Source organism: Coturnix japonica, chromosome 1 (genome assembly GCF_054131305.1).
Source record: "Coturnix japonica strain WE chromosome 1, WE-NBRP24, whole genome shotgun sequence".
NCBI lineage: Eukaryota > Metazoa > Chordata > Aves > Galliformes > Phasianidae > Coturnix > Coturnix japonica.
In genome coordinates this window covers 26811472-26826996 of record NC_140663.1, presented here as the reverse complement: position 1 = coordinate 26826996, position 15525 = coordinate 26811472, and the positions used below count along the sequence as shown (strand labels likewise).

Below are 15525 nucleotides of genomic sequence, written 5' to 3'. Positions count from 1 at the left end.
AATATTAATATGATTTAATCATTCATTTTGAAGGTGAAATTATTACCACCTGCAAAGATATCCAGATTAAAAAAGGGATGAGAAAAGACGGTGAATACCTACTCAACATTAAAGGAAGGATGATAAAAGTATGCTTAATACTTGAGTTTTTATGAACTCTATTTTATTAAATAATACTTTTCTCATAAAGATTTTGCTAAAGGTCTATATTTGCTCTTGCAGATCTACTGTTCGGACATGCACTCAGACAATCCCAAAGAATATCTGACGTTGTTAAAAGGAGAAACAGACAATTTCTCTGAGGTGTATGGACTCAGGTAAAAAAACAACAACAACAACAACAAAGAGTCTTGTTAAATTTATTAAGTGCCATTATTTCTTCCAGAATAAACATTAAAATGATATTTACCTTTAGAAAGAACAGATTAATATAATTTATTTTTCTCAATTTTCTGTTTTGAATATCCAGACATATGAACACATCTGCAGAAATGGGGATATTTCCAATCTGGACTTGAGATAATTGCAATAAATTATTACATTTTATTTTTTTTTCTATCTTGACTTCAGAAATGGCTTCAATCCACGTTTGATATTTCAGTTTAGCTGAGCTAATAGCTGAATTTTGTGTTCAGTAATTGTTTAATATTATGTCAGTGGCATAGTGCAATACAATTATTTTTCACTACAGTATTCTGTTACAGAAAAATGTCAAATGGAAAAATAAATCTTTGCTATTCTCTAGGTTACAGAATCCATATGAATGTCCTTTCAATGGAAGCAGGAGGCAAGACTGCGCTTGTCGAAATGATTACCTTGCAGCTGGCTTCACGGTCTTTAGCAAAATAAGATTTGATGTCGCCTCCATGCAAGTCAGAAGTAAGCATTTTGTCAGTTATAGCCAGTGTGAGCCTTCCGATGATGTGCATCGGCTGTGATTAGAGAATTATCTTTTCAACTCACTTGTGGATCTAGTAATGTCATTACTGGGCAAGCAAAATTCTTTACAACTTCATAGAATCATAGAATTACTCAGGTCGGAAGAGACCTCAAAGATCATCAAGTCCAACCACAGACTAAACATAGTACCCTAACAACCCTCTGCTAAATCATATCCCTGAGCACCACATCCAAATGGCTCTTAAACACATCCAGGGATGGCGACACAACCACCTCCCTGGGGAGCCTATTCCAGTACTTAACTACCCTTTCTGTAAAGAAGTGTTTCCTAATATCCAACCTAAACTTACCTTGGCTCAACTTGAGGCCTTTTGTCCTGTCACTTGTCACCAGTGAGAAGAGACTTGTCCCACTCTCACTGTAAGCACCTTTCAGATACTGGAAGAGAGCAATAAGGTCTCCCCTCAGCCTCCTGAACAGCCCCAGCTCCTTCAGCCTCTCCTCATAGGGGTGATTTTCCAAGTCCTTCACAAGCCTTGTTGTCCTTCTCTGGACCTGCTCCAGTACTTCCACGTTCTTTCTATACTAAGGTGCCCAAAACTGAACACAGTACTCGACATGAGGCCTCACCAGTGCTGAGTACAGGGGCAGGATGACTTCCCTAGTCCTGCTCACCACACCATTCCTGACACAAGCCAGGATGCCATTGGCCTTCTTGGCCACCTGGGCACACTGCTGGCTCATACTCAGCCGACTGTCCATCATCACAACAAGGTCCCTTTCCATCAGGCAGCTTTCCACTTCGGTGGAAATTTCAAAGAAGAAAAAAAAAAACATACAAGAAACAGAGAAACACTTCCTGTGTTAGTTTGTGCCAAGTGGTCAAATGACCTGAATTTTGTATTTGCTTATTTAATTTACAAGTGAATTAGATTCAGCTTCAAAGATTTTGTTCCCGTTATTCCATTTCCTCAAATTCACTGGCATATTTTTCTTGAGAAGGCCATGCCATGTTCTAGGTAGACCCTTCTCAGACAGAAAGAACTGGAATTCTTGCAACACTTTCAAGTCTCTGTCTGAAGGTGTCAAGCTGGGCCACAGCCAGCTCACGTGGAGCAAAGTCCAGGTGCACATCCTCCTATCTTCATCCCATCTCAGGGAGCAAACTGGGCTTGTAGGTTTGATTCATGTGGCATTAGATGGAATGGACTATGTAAAACATAGTTTATTTAAAAAAAGAAAAAAAGATTGTCTTTTTTCACACTGTTTTCACCTGAGATTCTTACATTCTAATGCAGTACTTTCAGTGTTGAGTAATCTTCTGTTTTCTAGCCACAGATTTTCTTTTTGCTCAGACTATACTTGGGAGAGCAGTTCCATTTGCTACAGCTGGAGATTGCTACAGCGCTGCCAGATGTCCACAGGTATTTATGATTTCTTTCCCCTTAGAAAAAAGTTTTACTGATTTAGTGCTGTAAGATTCTAAATTTCTGAAATTCATTCTGTCTGGTGTGTGTGTGTGACATTAATAAGGGCTTTTTTCTTACTTCTTCTTCTGTTCCATTGTCTGTTTCTTTCTGTTTCCACCAGAGGAAATCAACCCTGTTTAGCGGCTATATTCAATGTTAGTGTTTTAGTTTGGACTGGCTGGGGCTTCTTAAGAGAATGTTGGTATCCCAGCTTTCTGTTTGTTGGTTCATGCCATGGAGCAGTGTTGGAACACATGAACTGGATGCCCTCAGGATGAAACTGAATCAAATAATGAGTTCCAGAAGGGCCATATGCTCTCCAACTGCTGATGAGAACTCAGTCTATGGGACTAGATGAGAGTTAGTCCAGTGTAAAGTTCTGATTTGTCTACTATATATGGATATGAGGTTCTTGACTTTTTCACTTCACAGTTTTGCCCATGCTGCACTCTACTCCTTGCTAATGCAGTTATAGCCCTGGTCTAATCTGGTCAAACTCAGCTGTACTTGGAAGAAATGGGATTCCCTAGAAAGTAGTTCATAGACTCTTACCACATTAGAAACTTTAGGATGTCCTAAGGTGCTTGATAATGAACTCAAGATCATCTTCTGGAAGTTTATGTTTATTTTCATTCTTTATAAAGGGAAATAAAACCAATAAGCTCAGATTTGCATGGAAGTGAATCCTTGTCTATCTAATCTGGATGCCTAAGCTTAAGACAGGCTATTTAAGAAATTTTTACTGTCTGAAAACAGAAATTCAGGCCTTTAGTGAATTGTACGCAGGTGGCTGGGAGTGTTCAGATTAGAGTTCTGCCTAAACCATCACTTAGGCTCTTTGTGAAGGTAGCATTTACTTTTCAACACATTGCTCCTCTGTGCAGGTGTAATTTAATCATTTTCTATTCCCAGGTTTGTTTACCAGCTTTTAAATTATTTTTCTTGTTCTCCTATGAACCATCTGTGTTATGAAGATAGTTTTCAGAGTATTTATTTGCATAAGCAACGATTTTAGAATCAATAAAATGTTTTGAGTGGTTTGTAAAGCAGAGCATCCTATTAAGCAACAAATTTATTTGTTTTAACTTCCACTTATGTTCATGTTCAGTTATGTTATTAAGTTTACAGAGTAAGAAATGGGAGATGATGTGATGATGATGCTTGGGCAGTTTGCATGCAAATGTTTGAGACTCAGATGGCTAAGAAGTGATTTATCTCTAATTTCCAGACATCAGGGCCTGACTGTGTTATCTCCTAAAAGTTCAGGCACTTAGAAATGTCCTTCAAGAAAGTCAGCTTCTCTCTTGCATACTGCATGTACATACTTTTTGAAAATCTAATTTAAATATATAGCAAGGAGGCTAAAATAAATTGAATTAACTGATTATAGAATCATAGAATGGCCTCGGTTGAAAAGGATCACAATGATCATCCTGTTTCAACCCTCCTGTTATGTGCAGGGTCGCCAACCACCAGACCAGGCTGCCCAGAGCCACATCCAGCCTGTCCTTGAATGCCTCCAGGGATGGGGCATGCACAGCCCCCTTGGCAACCTGTTCCAGTGCGTCACCACCCTCTGTGTGAAAAACTTCCTCCTAATATCTAATCTAAATCTCCCCTGTCTCAGTTTAAGACCATTCCCCCTTGTCCTATCACCATCCACACTCATAATCAGCCATTCCCCTTCCTGATTATATGCTCCCTTCCAAGTACTGGAAGGCCACAGTGAGTCTGCCCGAAGCCTTCTCTTCTCCAAGCTAAACAAGTCCAGTTCCCTCAGCTTTCCTTCATAGAAGAGGTGCTCCACCCTGATCAACTGATGTCAGTTCTGCACTCAGACTTTGGAAACAGGTGGTACTTACTTACTACAGAACAACTTGTTTGTGTGTTTTTGTGTCAGAATAGTCAAAAGATAGGAAATAACATGATGATATAACCCAGGAGAAGTATGCATCTTTGAGTACTTAATGTCCAGACATAACCTAAGTTATATATAAGTAAGTGCTTTAGTATTTTGAACTCTGTTAATCAGTTCTGTATTCTACCTTTTGTTTTTGTTTTGTTAGGGACAGTTCAGCATTAACTTGGCTGGTACAGGTCTGAGATTATCCAGTACCGTTAGGTGGATGGCTCAGGGCAACTATGCAACCGCTGACATACACAAATCCCACGTAAGTCAGTGCTGTTTTCCTTTACCTGCTATTGTATAATATTATGCCTCTGAGTCTTCTGATGATGACTCCTTAATACAAAGCTATTTATTAATAAAATATACAGCGCTCAAGGTCACTGATCTATCTAAATCTTCTTCCAAGTGTAATATGATAAACTAATCTTAAAGATATCATGACATGTTTAATCGCACCTCCTGGAATCTAATCCAGATAGCACTGCCTACCTAGCCTTCTCTTACTGGTTTTAAAAGTCTGTTGTCATAATGATTGGGTTCATTAAAAATTTGAAGGTACTTTATATTGCCTCATACAAAATACCGTATTATTGAAGATACATACTGCATACTACAGAAGGTGCCTTCAACTTGTCTCATAGTGGAAACCAAATGACCAATTGAACAGGAGCAGTAAACAAGCACAGTTAAGGAAAATACTGCATACCAAGCTAGGGTGGAAGGTATACAACAATAATGATAAAGGATATCTGTGCCTGTTCTGTTAATTAAATGCTATCTCTTGATTTAGTAATTGTAGGTTTGACTTGTAAAATGTCTATTGTGTGCAGACCTCAAGGAGAATTTCATACAACTGAGATTTCAGTGGCTTCTCTTGATTGACTGTTCTCTCTGTCTAATTTCTAGGATGGTACCAAAATATATGGAAGATGTGGAGGGTTTTGTGGGAAATGTATTCCTAACACAATTACTGGTCTCCAGCTTCAAATAAAGTGAGAACTCTGTTGTGGTTAAGAACATCAAAGCAAGAACATCTGTCCTTTAGGTGCAAATTGTTGGTGCTGTGTATATATTTATTTTTTAATTCTTTCATCTTGGTAATGCTCATTACTGTAATGCTCACTGCTGAGAATCCTGTATTCTTTGGTGTTTATTCGGGGAGGTACTGCCTGTTTATGGGCTAACAAGTTTGTAAATCACAGCCTTCAGGTTTTAATGGGGAGACCTCAGTTCTTTGTAAAGTAGAAGCATCAGCAAGTAAATTGCACTCATGTTGCTGACATGCATAAACCTTAAACTGTGCCATAACTGCAGTACTTAACTTACAACTAGCCAGTGCGTTTCTTTCTGGAACATTCAGTATTTTCTGCACTGATTTTCTAGATAGGCTCTACTAAAATTTGGAAAGGAAAGGAAATGATTGGTATGTAGAGAAAACAGCTGGTAATTTCAAATACTTGCAACTTTGCGTATCCTGTTAGGAATTATCTGTCAATAATTTTCAGCAGGAAAGTACAAAACCAGTGTTCTTTCTCCTCAGAGAGTTTCTATAGATCTGTGTGCTTTTCTGTCAGTAAAAACATTTTTCCTTGTTTCTCTCATTAAATCCCTCATGGTGCTCAAATGCTAGCGGTAATGCTGAAAAGTGTGGTTTAACCTTTGTAGTCTCTATAGCACATGTTAAACATTTAGCGCTTAGTATTTCTGTGGTTACAGGAAGAGAAAATAAGGAGAAATATTGCTTGGAAATCTGATTTTTATCCCTGCCTCTCAACCAAATATACTGTAAAAGCAGTTTATCTGTTGACCATATCACCTTGTGTGTGATTGTATGGATATGTATTTACTTAAAGCCTTCCTATATACACCTTATTACAACAGCATATTCGTAATGACTAGTGTGTCTCCCTTTGATATATCAGTTCAATCTAATTTTCAATAACCTTACTGAAAACTCTGGGCAGCATCATGCTCATAGTGTGGCTGATGTCCATCTTTGACTCACTTTGATTTCTGAATGGTTGTAAATGCAGCTGCTAATTATAATTATTTCTTCCAGAAAAGTAACTGTATGATAGAGGGGAAGGCTGGCAGATTTGTTGTTCTGGATTACCTTACAGTCCAGAATTGTAAAAGTATGTGGTAACACAGATGTGTTTCAGGGCCAATACTCAGGTGTTCCAAGCAAAATTTTCCACATGTGTAGTATCTTATATGATGTACTGGATAACTAATACATACTTCTGACAGTGTGCATTCTGTAAACCAAATACTTGTTTTGTATGCTGGTAAAACTGATAGATCAAATGGCAACTATATCAGATTTTTACCCACAAAGAGCTAACCACAACTTAGTAATATGTATTAATTAAAAACAGTACTGTACCACATAGGTGTAAGCAGCTACATTTTAGATAACACACGTAGGTAATTATTTCTTTTTTATCTCTGCATCAGAAATGTATTTTTGCACTATGTGCCTTGTATTAATTGTAAAAGTTATTAAGAATTTAAAACGTTATTTTCCTAGAAATGTTTATAATTAAAACCCTGTAATTTATAAAGTATTTATATAATAAATATGCTTGTGTGAATGGTACTTGTATACTTATATTTTTTTTTAATCAAATGCAGAACTATGTCAACTTGTTTGTGCAACGAATAATTATGATATTAATACCTCCTTGCCTTGATAGATACAAATACTGGAATAACTGCTGCACAAGCAGATAACAGTCATGCAATCTAGAAGGAAATCCTACTTCAGAGGTGTAAACTCCATGTCAGCATGTCCCTAGCACAATGCTCACCTATACCTTTCTTGAGGAGGTTGCTTGTAAAACGTTCACTGAAATTATCTACTTCAGTTCTTCCTCCTCCCTGTGCTAAACTCAGATCAATTCTTTCATAGTCTGATCCCTCAGTGGCTGCTTTGGCAGGAGGTAAGCTGCAGTCTATCTCCATCTACAGGAGAATTGTTTTCTTTTCAACACTGAAATAATGATTACAGGCTGGGAAGTGCTCTGCACTTCTGCTGCAAAATCACTGAAAATCCTTTCAAACAAAGTGACTTTTCACTTCATATTCCAACACAGCGTATTCTTATAAATATATATATATTATTTAAATAATTTTTTCTATAATTATAGTACGCCTTCTGACTGAGTTCAGCTTCTATATGAAACAGCATCACTTTTTATTTATTTATTTATATGGGGGGGGCGGGGGGGGAGGGCTGTTTTTGGGGTTTTCAGCCCTAGCATAGGGAGAAACTGGTGTGTTCTGGCATTGTATGAATTCCTCATATTATGATTCTGATTTAACTGAGAATCAAGGTTTAATCGATCCTTCCATTTAAACATCATTGGTTAATTTTCATCTTGAGGGTAATTTAAGGAAAATGTGAGCCTGATGATTGACTCTGATGAATATGGAAACTTGGTGATGCTGATGTGTTTACAGGACCATGTAATAAAGGGTTAGTTGTGGGCTGTACGTACCGTATTGTGCTTCTGTTTCTTCCAACTGTTGTGTCTGAGCAGAAAAAATGCATCCAGAAATAGTTTTAAAGCAAGATCATTCATTTTTTTAATACAAATTAATTATTAAAATGAAAATTACATATAAGCCTTGCAGTTGAGATTTCACGTCAGCAATAAATGAGTGTTGGCTTTATTTATTTACTTACCTATAAAATTGAACCAGTTCCTAATTGCCCTGTAAAGAACCCCACCATAACCTTTTAAAGAAATTAGTTTTCGTGACACAATACGCTTTCCTAGTCTCCTGTGAATGTGGGGCTTAAGTCATGGAATTCCACAGGTAGGCCTTGGATGCATTTATGCTTATTGTACTATTGACTAATTGTAGTATTTGACTCACTTAACACACACAAATTAGTACTGGAAGCCAGCTGGCCAAGCCAACAGGAGGCAATGTCCTCAAGGCTAAAGAGCAGCAGGCCTGGGGAAGGAGATGCAGCCCAAGGCCTGGCTGCTGGTCTGGCTCTTGTAAGGCCTGCTTTGCTCTGTGGGAGTACCTGGTCATCGCCACCTGAGTCTTCTTCAAGATGACTTTGTTGTATTAAAGAAAATATAGAGGGGGGTCAGGGGGGTTAAGCAGGGGGGAGGTAGAGCTCATCAGCCTCCCTGTCTCTGCTGTGCACTGGAAATAGGCTGAATAGACCACAGGAAAAATAAGATGTTGCTTTTAAAGTGCATTCCTGCTTCACAGTGCTGGCTTCCCTTCAGACAGAGCAGTTACTGTGATAAGAGAAGAGGAAAATTACCTTCTGCATCTTGCTCAAACAGAAGAACAAGCGATCTGTCTTGGAGCTGAATCTGACATTTAATCTTCTCATCCACAGAAGGTGGTTTTCTTTTGCACAATTAAGTTTATTTTGCAATAGCAAAGCTTGAGAGGCTTTTCTGCCCTTTGTTTATCCTGGCCTTGGAGAAGCAATCTGTGCTCTGTTTCTGATAAATTTCTCCTCGTGTTCAGTTATGACAGATATTCCTTTGAATTGGCTGTATAAAAATACTGTAGCAGGCAGAGCACAGCAAAGATCTAACTGTATTTATGTCTATATTCTGTCTTTAAACACGAACAGCTGTGCATACATTCATCTGTCTCATGTCTGACTGCGCTGCCATCCAGAACCTTTTCCTTTTTAATAAACAAATGTTTCCTTCTTTAATCTCTGTGTGTGTGTTTTCTCTCAGTTCCTGCAACAAAATTTTCTTGTCCGCATATGTTTTTCAAATCTTATTTGTATAATTAAACAAAGCATGCAGCACAGAGAGCCTGCTCGGTAAATGGTAGTTCTCTGCTCTCTTTCACAGCAGCAGAAATAAAATAAGCTATTTCTGTCTCACACACCATTCCTGTTTTGTTTTGGAAAGCAAAATCGCACATTCATGAATACTGAAAGGCTCTTTTTGAAATGCTTGTATGGTCTTATTTTACAGTCTGACTTACAGAAGCAAGGAACTTTCAGAGAGCTCATGCGTTTTCGGTACGCAAAAGCCTGGACGAATTCACGGCAGCAGCAGATACCCAGCCCTAGTGGGACTGAATCCTTTTTGCACATCAGCTGTCTCTGGTGGTTGTTCATTGATCGTGCTAATGATGCCCACGGTCAGTTCATCACTCCCCGTGAGTTTCCTTTGGAAGCCGCAATAATTGACAGTGTGGTACAGAAAACATACTGCCATTTGTGCTGGTGAAATCAGGGGGCAGCAAGTTTCTTTTCAGAGTTTTGTATTTAAAATATCTTGCAGGAAAGGCTTGTAAAAATATTTATTTAACACCTCTATAAAGCAAACAGAGCAGTGCTGCCATTTGCGTTCCTCGAAGGTCCGCCACTCAAACAAGGCCAAGAAAGCAGCCACCAGTAGCCCCTTTCATGCACATTTATGCAGTATTTGGCCCAGAATTCTTTTGCCCTTCAGTATTCAGTCTCAAATTTATCAGTACTGCTGCTAGAAAAGGAACACCATCTTTGGCTCCTCAGCCAAATCCCTGCTGATGGCTTCTAAGAGAGGAAGAAAAAGAGGAAAATGCATCGTTTTTGCCTCAAAGAGAAAACACAGAAGCAGTTTGTTTTTTATAGAGCTAGCACAAAGTGCCACTAGGGCGTGTGCAGTAAAAAGGGACTATTTTACCTCAAGAGCCTCAACTTATGTGTTAGGGTTAAGGACTTGTTGCCATTCCTTCGTTTATGCTTGAGTATATTTGGTACTCTGCAGCCAAATATTTACTCAGAGTGATTATCATGAGATAGGTCGATGGAGGAGAGTGCCGAGAAGCTTACAAGAGGGAGCTTGTCTTTGGATCGAAAGTGCACTGTTCTGCAGTGTGTTTGCCTGGCCAGCTGTCGACAGCATTGCTTCATGTGAAATTCAACATTCAGAAGATTTTCGATGAAGCAAAGGAAGTGAACTCCACAGCACTGTTCTGAGCAGCAACGTACGCCCCTGGCTAAGCAGAGACACACAGAGGTCTTTTTCTCTTAGTTGGAAACAAGCTTCCGGCTATCTGAAAAGCTTACCCAGCCCATAATCACAAAAAAGCCCCACTGTTATCAGTGTTAGGTTGTTACTGCTGTAATAAATTATATATAAGCTCTGAGAATCATGAAATTTTCATTAAAATAAATCTACAGGCAGTTCTGGGCTGTGCAGTGACTTTTTCTCTCTGCATGTTTCGTTCCATATGCAATAAACAGAGTTTTATACCCTTTGGATGAACCTGGTATTTCTAGCTGAAACAACTTTCTTTGGGGAAAATTAGTTCTTCAGAAGCTTTACTTCCTGAAAATGTGAGGTAGCCTGTTTTAGTGCTTCCGCCCTAGGAACAGACATTGAAACAACCATGAAATGGCCTCAAGTTCTGCCAGGGTAAGTTTAGGTTGGATATCAGGAAGAACTTCTTTGCAAAAAGGGTTGTTAAGCACTGGAATAGGCTCCCCAGGGAGGTGGTTAATTCACCATCCCTGGATGTGTTTAAGAGCCATTTGGATGTGGTGCTCAGAGATATGATTTAGCAGAAGGTTGTTAGAGTTAGTCCAATAAGACTTCTGGCCCTGGTCCCACTGGTTACCACACCAAGGTGCATTTCCAGCCCTTCTCTGAATCCCAGTGGCACAAAGCAGCAGTTCTATACTAGTGCACGGATCCTGCTCCTGCCTTTGAGACCTCAGGCCATAGGCTTGGTTTGGTTCTGTTTCTGTGTACATGTGTGTGTCTGTATACAACTGCAGATAAACACACTCACTAGTATCTACTTTTGCATTAAGGTTTGTTCCTGGTTCTGTGTCTTCCTCTAGTGTTTTGTTCAGGACAAAGCATGCAGTTATTTTTTGTATCTATTTTTCAAGAGATACTAATAGGAAAACAGGAGAAATGATGTGACACGCTGACTCTCATTTTGTTTTTGATTTCTTTAATCATGAGTTTTTATTTAAAATTTAAATATTTAATCTTATTAGAAATGTTGCCAGTTAAATTCCCTATAGCGAACCAGAATAAATCACTCTGAAGGAAGGAATTTCAGGCATATCTGGGAGCATATCTTTCTTTACAGACAGATTTAGCTTTACACTGTGCTTCTAATTTATGCTGCTTCTACAATTTAAGCCACAGTTAAATGATGTCAGTGCTGTCCTGAGTATGAGCTGAAAGTGTGTGGATATTAGCTGTGAGGATAATGAAGTGCTTTGCTGTCACACAGGAGACTGAGGCTGTCATTTCTACATAGCTACAACTAGCAGAATCTTAAACCCAAATCTTCCTGCTAAAACGTTTATGCTCCTAATTGCTCAACTACAGAGTGTACCAAAGAATCTCTCTTGCATATACATATATATGCATAAACGTATATACATATATGCATGTATGCAAAGCTTGTTAGACTGTAAAGTAATTTAATTTCTTGCACTGGGTTGCCCCACTTCTTGCTCCACTGTTGCTGTGTTCCTTTCATCAGCAAAGGGCTTGTCTGTAAACCACAGACACTTCCCCACATCATGGACATCAGTGCTCGGGCTGGAGCTCCTTCCTTGCATACCCCAAGTCCAGCAATACTGGATTTCAGTCTGATGTTTTTCCCCAGGCTCCGTCAAGAAGCGCTCTGTATACAGCTGTGGCTCACACAATCTGGCAGAGCACCTCAGAGCCCATTGGAATATCTACAGTGTTCCTCTCAGGATGGATATTGTTCAGTAGATACCTGCCTTTCAGCCTGTTGGAAATAACAAGACAAAGCATGAAAGATGTCCTCTCCAAATCTCCACTTGTCTTTAGGTTTGCAGCTGTTCTTAGCTTTTATTGCCTGTAGCAAATTTAGCACAAAATCGCTGCACAAACTCCAGAGGCTCCAGCAAATAGCAGAGATCTATTTCATAAAGCCCAGTACAACCCAAGGCTGTGGGCCAGGAGGACAGTAATACACCGAACAATGAAAGATGTAGGGTGACACACACTGTTGAAAATTGAGAAATAATCTGTTCCATGATTTTCCATCCAGTTCCCTGCATATGTCCATGACAATCAACCATAAAGTTCTGACTTCCTGGCTACGTACGCGCTACTAAGTGGTGGCATAGCATAGATCAGCTCCTATATGTAGGAGTCCCATATGTACAAGTACAGGTGCCCCCACAGTCGGCCCTGCTTAGTGCCAGCAGCCTCTCATGCACGTAGCTCCAACCATGCCCACGTCTCAGCTGCAGAGTAGTACAGGCTTCAGCAATGCCGAGAAATGTGGCACAAGCAGCAAGACAGTGTTGGGAATACTCCACAGTCCAGTCTGTTGTGAAAAGCCTTAGCTGAGAGCTGGGTCTCTTGTCCCTCTCACACAGTTGAGACCCTTCAGCTCTCTTGCAGCAGCATCCTTCATATGTACATCTCCTTCTGCGGCAGAAACCAATAATATCCTCACACAGGGATGAAACACTGATGTGTTCCCGTGCACGAAGCTGTCATGGTCTTTCACTATCGCCCTTCCCTCTCCTCATTGCAAGTGCTGCTAAACTGTATCGCTGATTTTCCCTGGGCTCATTATGAGGGAGGAGGACACTCGTTTGGGGAAAACATCTTACACTTTTAAGAAGTTGCAACAAAGTCTGTAGCTCTGTCAGACTGGGAGGGGGAGGAAATTTGTGGTTTTCGAATAACACAAAGTGGCGCCAGCTCCTCTGCTTTTATTCCAGGGGAAATTTTATTAACAGCTGAGAAACACGATCTGACTCCAGATTTCCCTATCTCAGACCTCTTGGCTGGGCTGACCTGCCTTGTGCAGCAGCACGGACTCCCTGCAGGGTGCTTGCGGGCAGAGCTGGCGCAGAGGGATTGCAGGCATTAGCAGATGCCAGCTTGGTACCTCTGTTAGATCCCACAGATGATTGGCGTGTTTGTTCACCACACATCCATTTGACTGTGCTCAGCACTGCTTATTGACAATGCTTTCTGGAGTCAGGGCACTCTTTCCAGTGTGGGATGAGCAGGATCCGGAGCAGCATGCTAAATGAGGCTGCCCTGTGCTGCTCTGCAGCTCTCTGACCAACATGCGCTGGCGGAGGGTGTGAGGGATGGGTCACATGTCAGAATCAGGGAACATCTGGTTCGCATTTACCCAGAGCAGTTTGCATCAGACACCAACTGCTTGGATCGATGGAGAGAGGGAGTGCATTTCTCAAGCATCTTCAGGCTAGGCACGGTTTTTGAACTTGGAGTAATAAATCAGGGCTTAAGGAAACCATCTGAAAAGCCATGGTTGAAACAGAGACATTTTCTGAGAACATGTAGTTGTTTAGGGTAGAAATCTGGTTCCTCTTGCTCTTCCTCTGTTCTTCCTCCTCTTTTGTGCCAAATCTCATAAGAAACTACACTTAACCTTTGAGAGAAATACTTGGCCTACAAAAGGGAAAGTTTTCTCAGCAGCACATTAAAACTGCAGGAACTCCAAAATGCTCATTTTACAGCATCATACGCACTGACACCGCTGTAATATTTAGAACAACGGCCTCCTCACCATCTTCTTCAGTTCATATTAGACTCACAGCTTGCCATCAGAAGCACACCTGATGTTACCCAAACATCCCACAAGAGGGTGACAAAATAACTCTAATGGCACAACACTTCGATTTGTGGTACGTACATACTGAGTGACTCCAGATATTTTCTTACCATGCAGTGGCATTAAGTTCTGCTGATATACTTTGAACGTATTTTAATGGCTTATTCATTTGGAAGAGGTTCATTATATCACATATTTTTTTATTGTAGTTTAAATTAACTTCAGGATCAGATAGAGTCTTACAGTCCTCCCACATTAGGAGTCACAAGTTTTCCTAGATGTTGGAGAAGGAAAAGCATTTTTATTCCTTCTGATCCATCCCCTTGGCAGACTGTTTCCCTTCCCCTCCCACTGTGCTTTCTGCATGTGAGCTCTCATATTCCATATACTCTTGCCTTTCTGAACCAACCATGAAAAAATCTGCAGTAAGGGAGGCACATGATAAGGGATCTCTGCATAGCAGGTACATGCACTCCAGAACCAAGACTGGGGACAAACATAGTGGCTCCCAGAACAGGAAGACTACAACACCCTTAACCCCTCAGACAGATATTTTATCAGACTTCTTTTCATTTTATTATTATTATTACTATTACTATTATTATTATTATTATTATTATTGCTGATTAGCTGTTTTGATTATTTTCTCTTTGGTGGCAATCAAGTTGAGAAACATAAAGGATACTAAGCTGTACTGTCCAGTATTAGAAACAGTTGCTTCCCTGAGCCCCATTGTTTTAGAAACAATAAACACAACAAAGCCTTTTTGTTTTCTTTTTTTTTTTCCTTTTGCTTTGGCCTGTCAAGGGACAATAAAAACTAGCCTGTAAATACTAGCTCTTCATTTTGGTGAAGACGGGAGCTGATTTTCATACACTGAGTGACTCTGGGTCTTCAATTGCCTGAAGAAGACTGCAAACACACATTCCCAGCTGTAGCTGTGGGTTTCTATCAATAGATGGCAAGATCAGACTAGTCCTTTGGCTACAACTTGCAAATACATTTTGGAGTCTTGAAAACCATAGGACCAGATTTTCAAAGGTGTTAAACATCCCATTCACAGTGATTTAAATCTGAATTTGGTGCCTGAATATGTTCCATTTCTGGCCAGAAGTATCAGTTAAAAATGACTTGTGCATTCAAGAGCCAGCATGAAGTTCAGTGCTTGCATGATAAAGTGCAGAGAATCCCAGCTTGTTCTGGACAAGCTTGTTTGGCTGTCAGACCTGGTACAGCCACGTGTGTGCAGCAGTCTGCCTAGGAAAATCAGCCTTACTGAGACATGTACTCAGATCATCTTCAAAATCTCACCTCCCACCTTCATTTGACATTAGCTATGAATTTCTTTCCTAAGGGTTTTGACCAGGATCAATGCACAATGATTTTGCTGCACTTGTGGGTTTTGATGCTTCACATGAGATTCACTGGGATTCAGTGTAACATCATTTAGCTACTTCTCTTTGAAACTGGATGTCACCAGTAGGATGAACGCACTTTGACAGTAGTGGAAGCAGGGGACAGTCCTATCCTTGTCAGTAGTAGCTTAGTAGTACTTAGCAGGATATTTTTCCCCACTTCAATTCTTTAATTCTAAGGGTTATCCTTTCTCCCACCCCACCTTTCTCTCTCCAGATGTTGTGTAATATCTGCCCTGGATCTGCTCAGTGACAA

The 15525-nt window shown here is 40.1% G+C and overlaps 1 protein-coding gene across 7 annotated transcripts in view; it reads left to right on the top strand.

Annotated features, from left to right (window-relative positions):
* Positions 1–6877, top strand: part of ADAMTS20 (ADAM metallopeptidase with thrombospondin type 1 motif 20) — a 78748-nt gene extending 71871 nt beyond the window's left edge. For 5 of the 7 annotated variants that reach the window (XM_032443192.2, XM_085536343.1, XM_085536350.1 and 2 more), the window contains 6 exons: positions 34–128; positions 223–317; positions 746–879; positions 2233–2324; positions 4436–4540; positions 5185–6877. In XM_032443192.2, the coding sequence (XP_032299083.2) occupies positions 34–128; positions 223–317; positions 746–879; positions 2233–2324; positions 4436–4540; positions 5185–5274 (611 nt within the window). In that variant the 3' untranslated portion in view covers positions 5275–6877. Of the gene's footprint in view, positions 1–33; positions 129–222; positions 318–745; positions 880–2232; positions 2325–4435; positions 4541–5184 lie in introns of those variants that run through there. The other 2 variants (XR_014942182.1, XM_085536363.1) reach the window with 2 other exon arrangements.
* The last annotated feature ends 8648 nt before the right edge of the window (positions 6878–15525 follow it).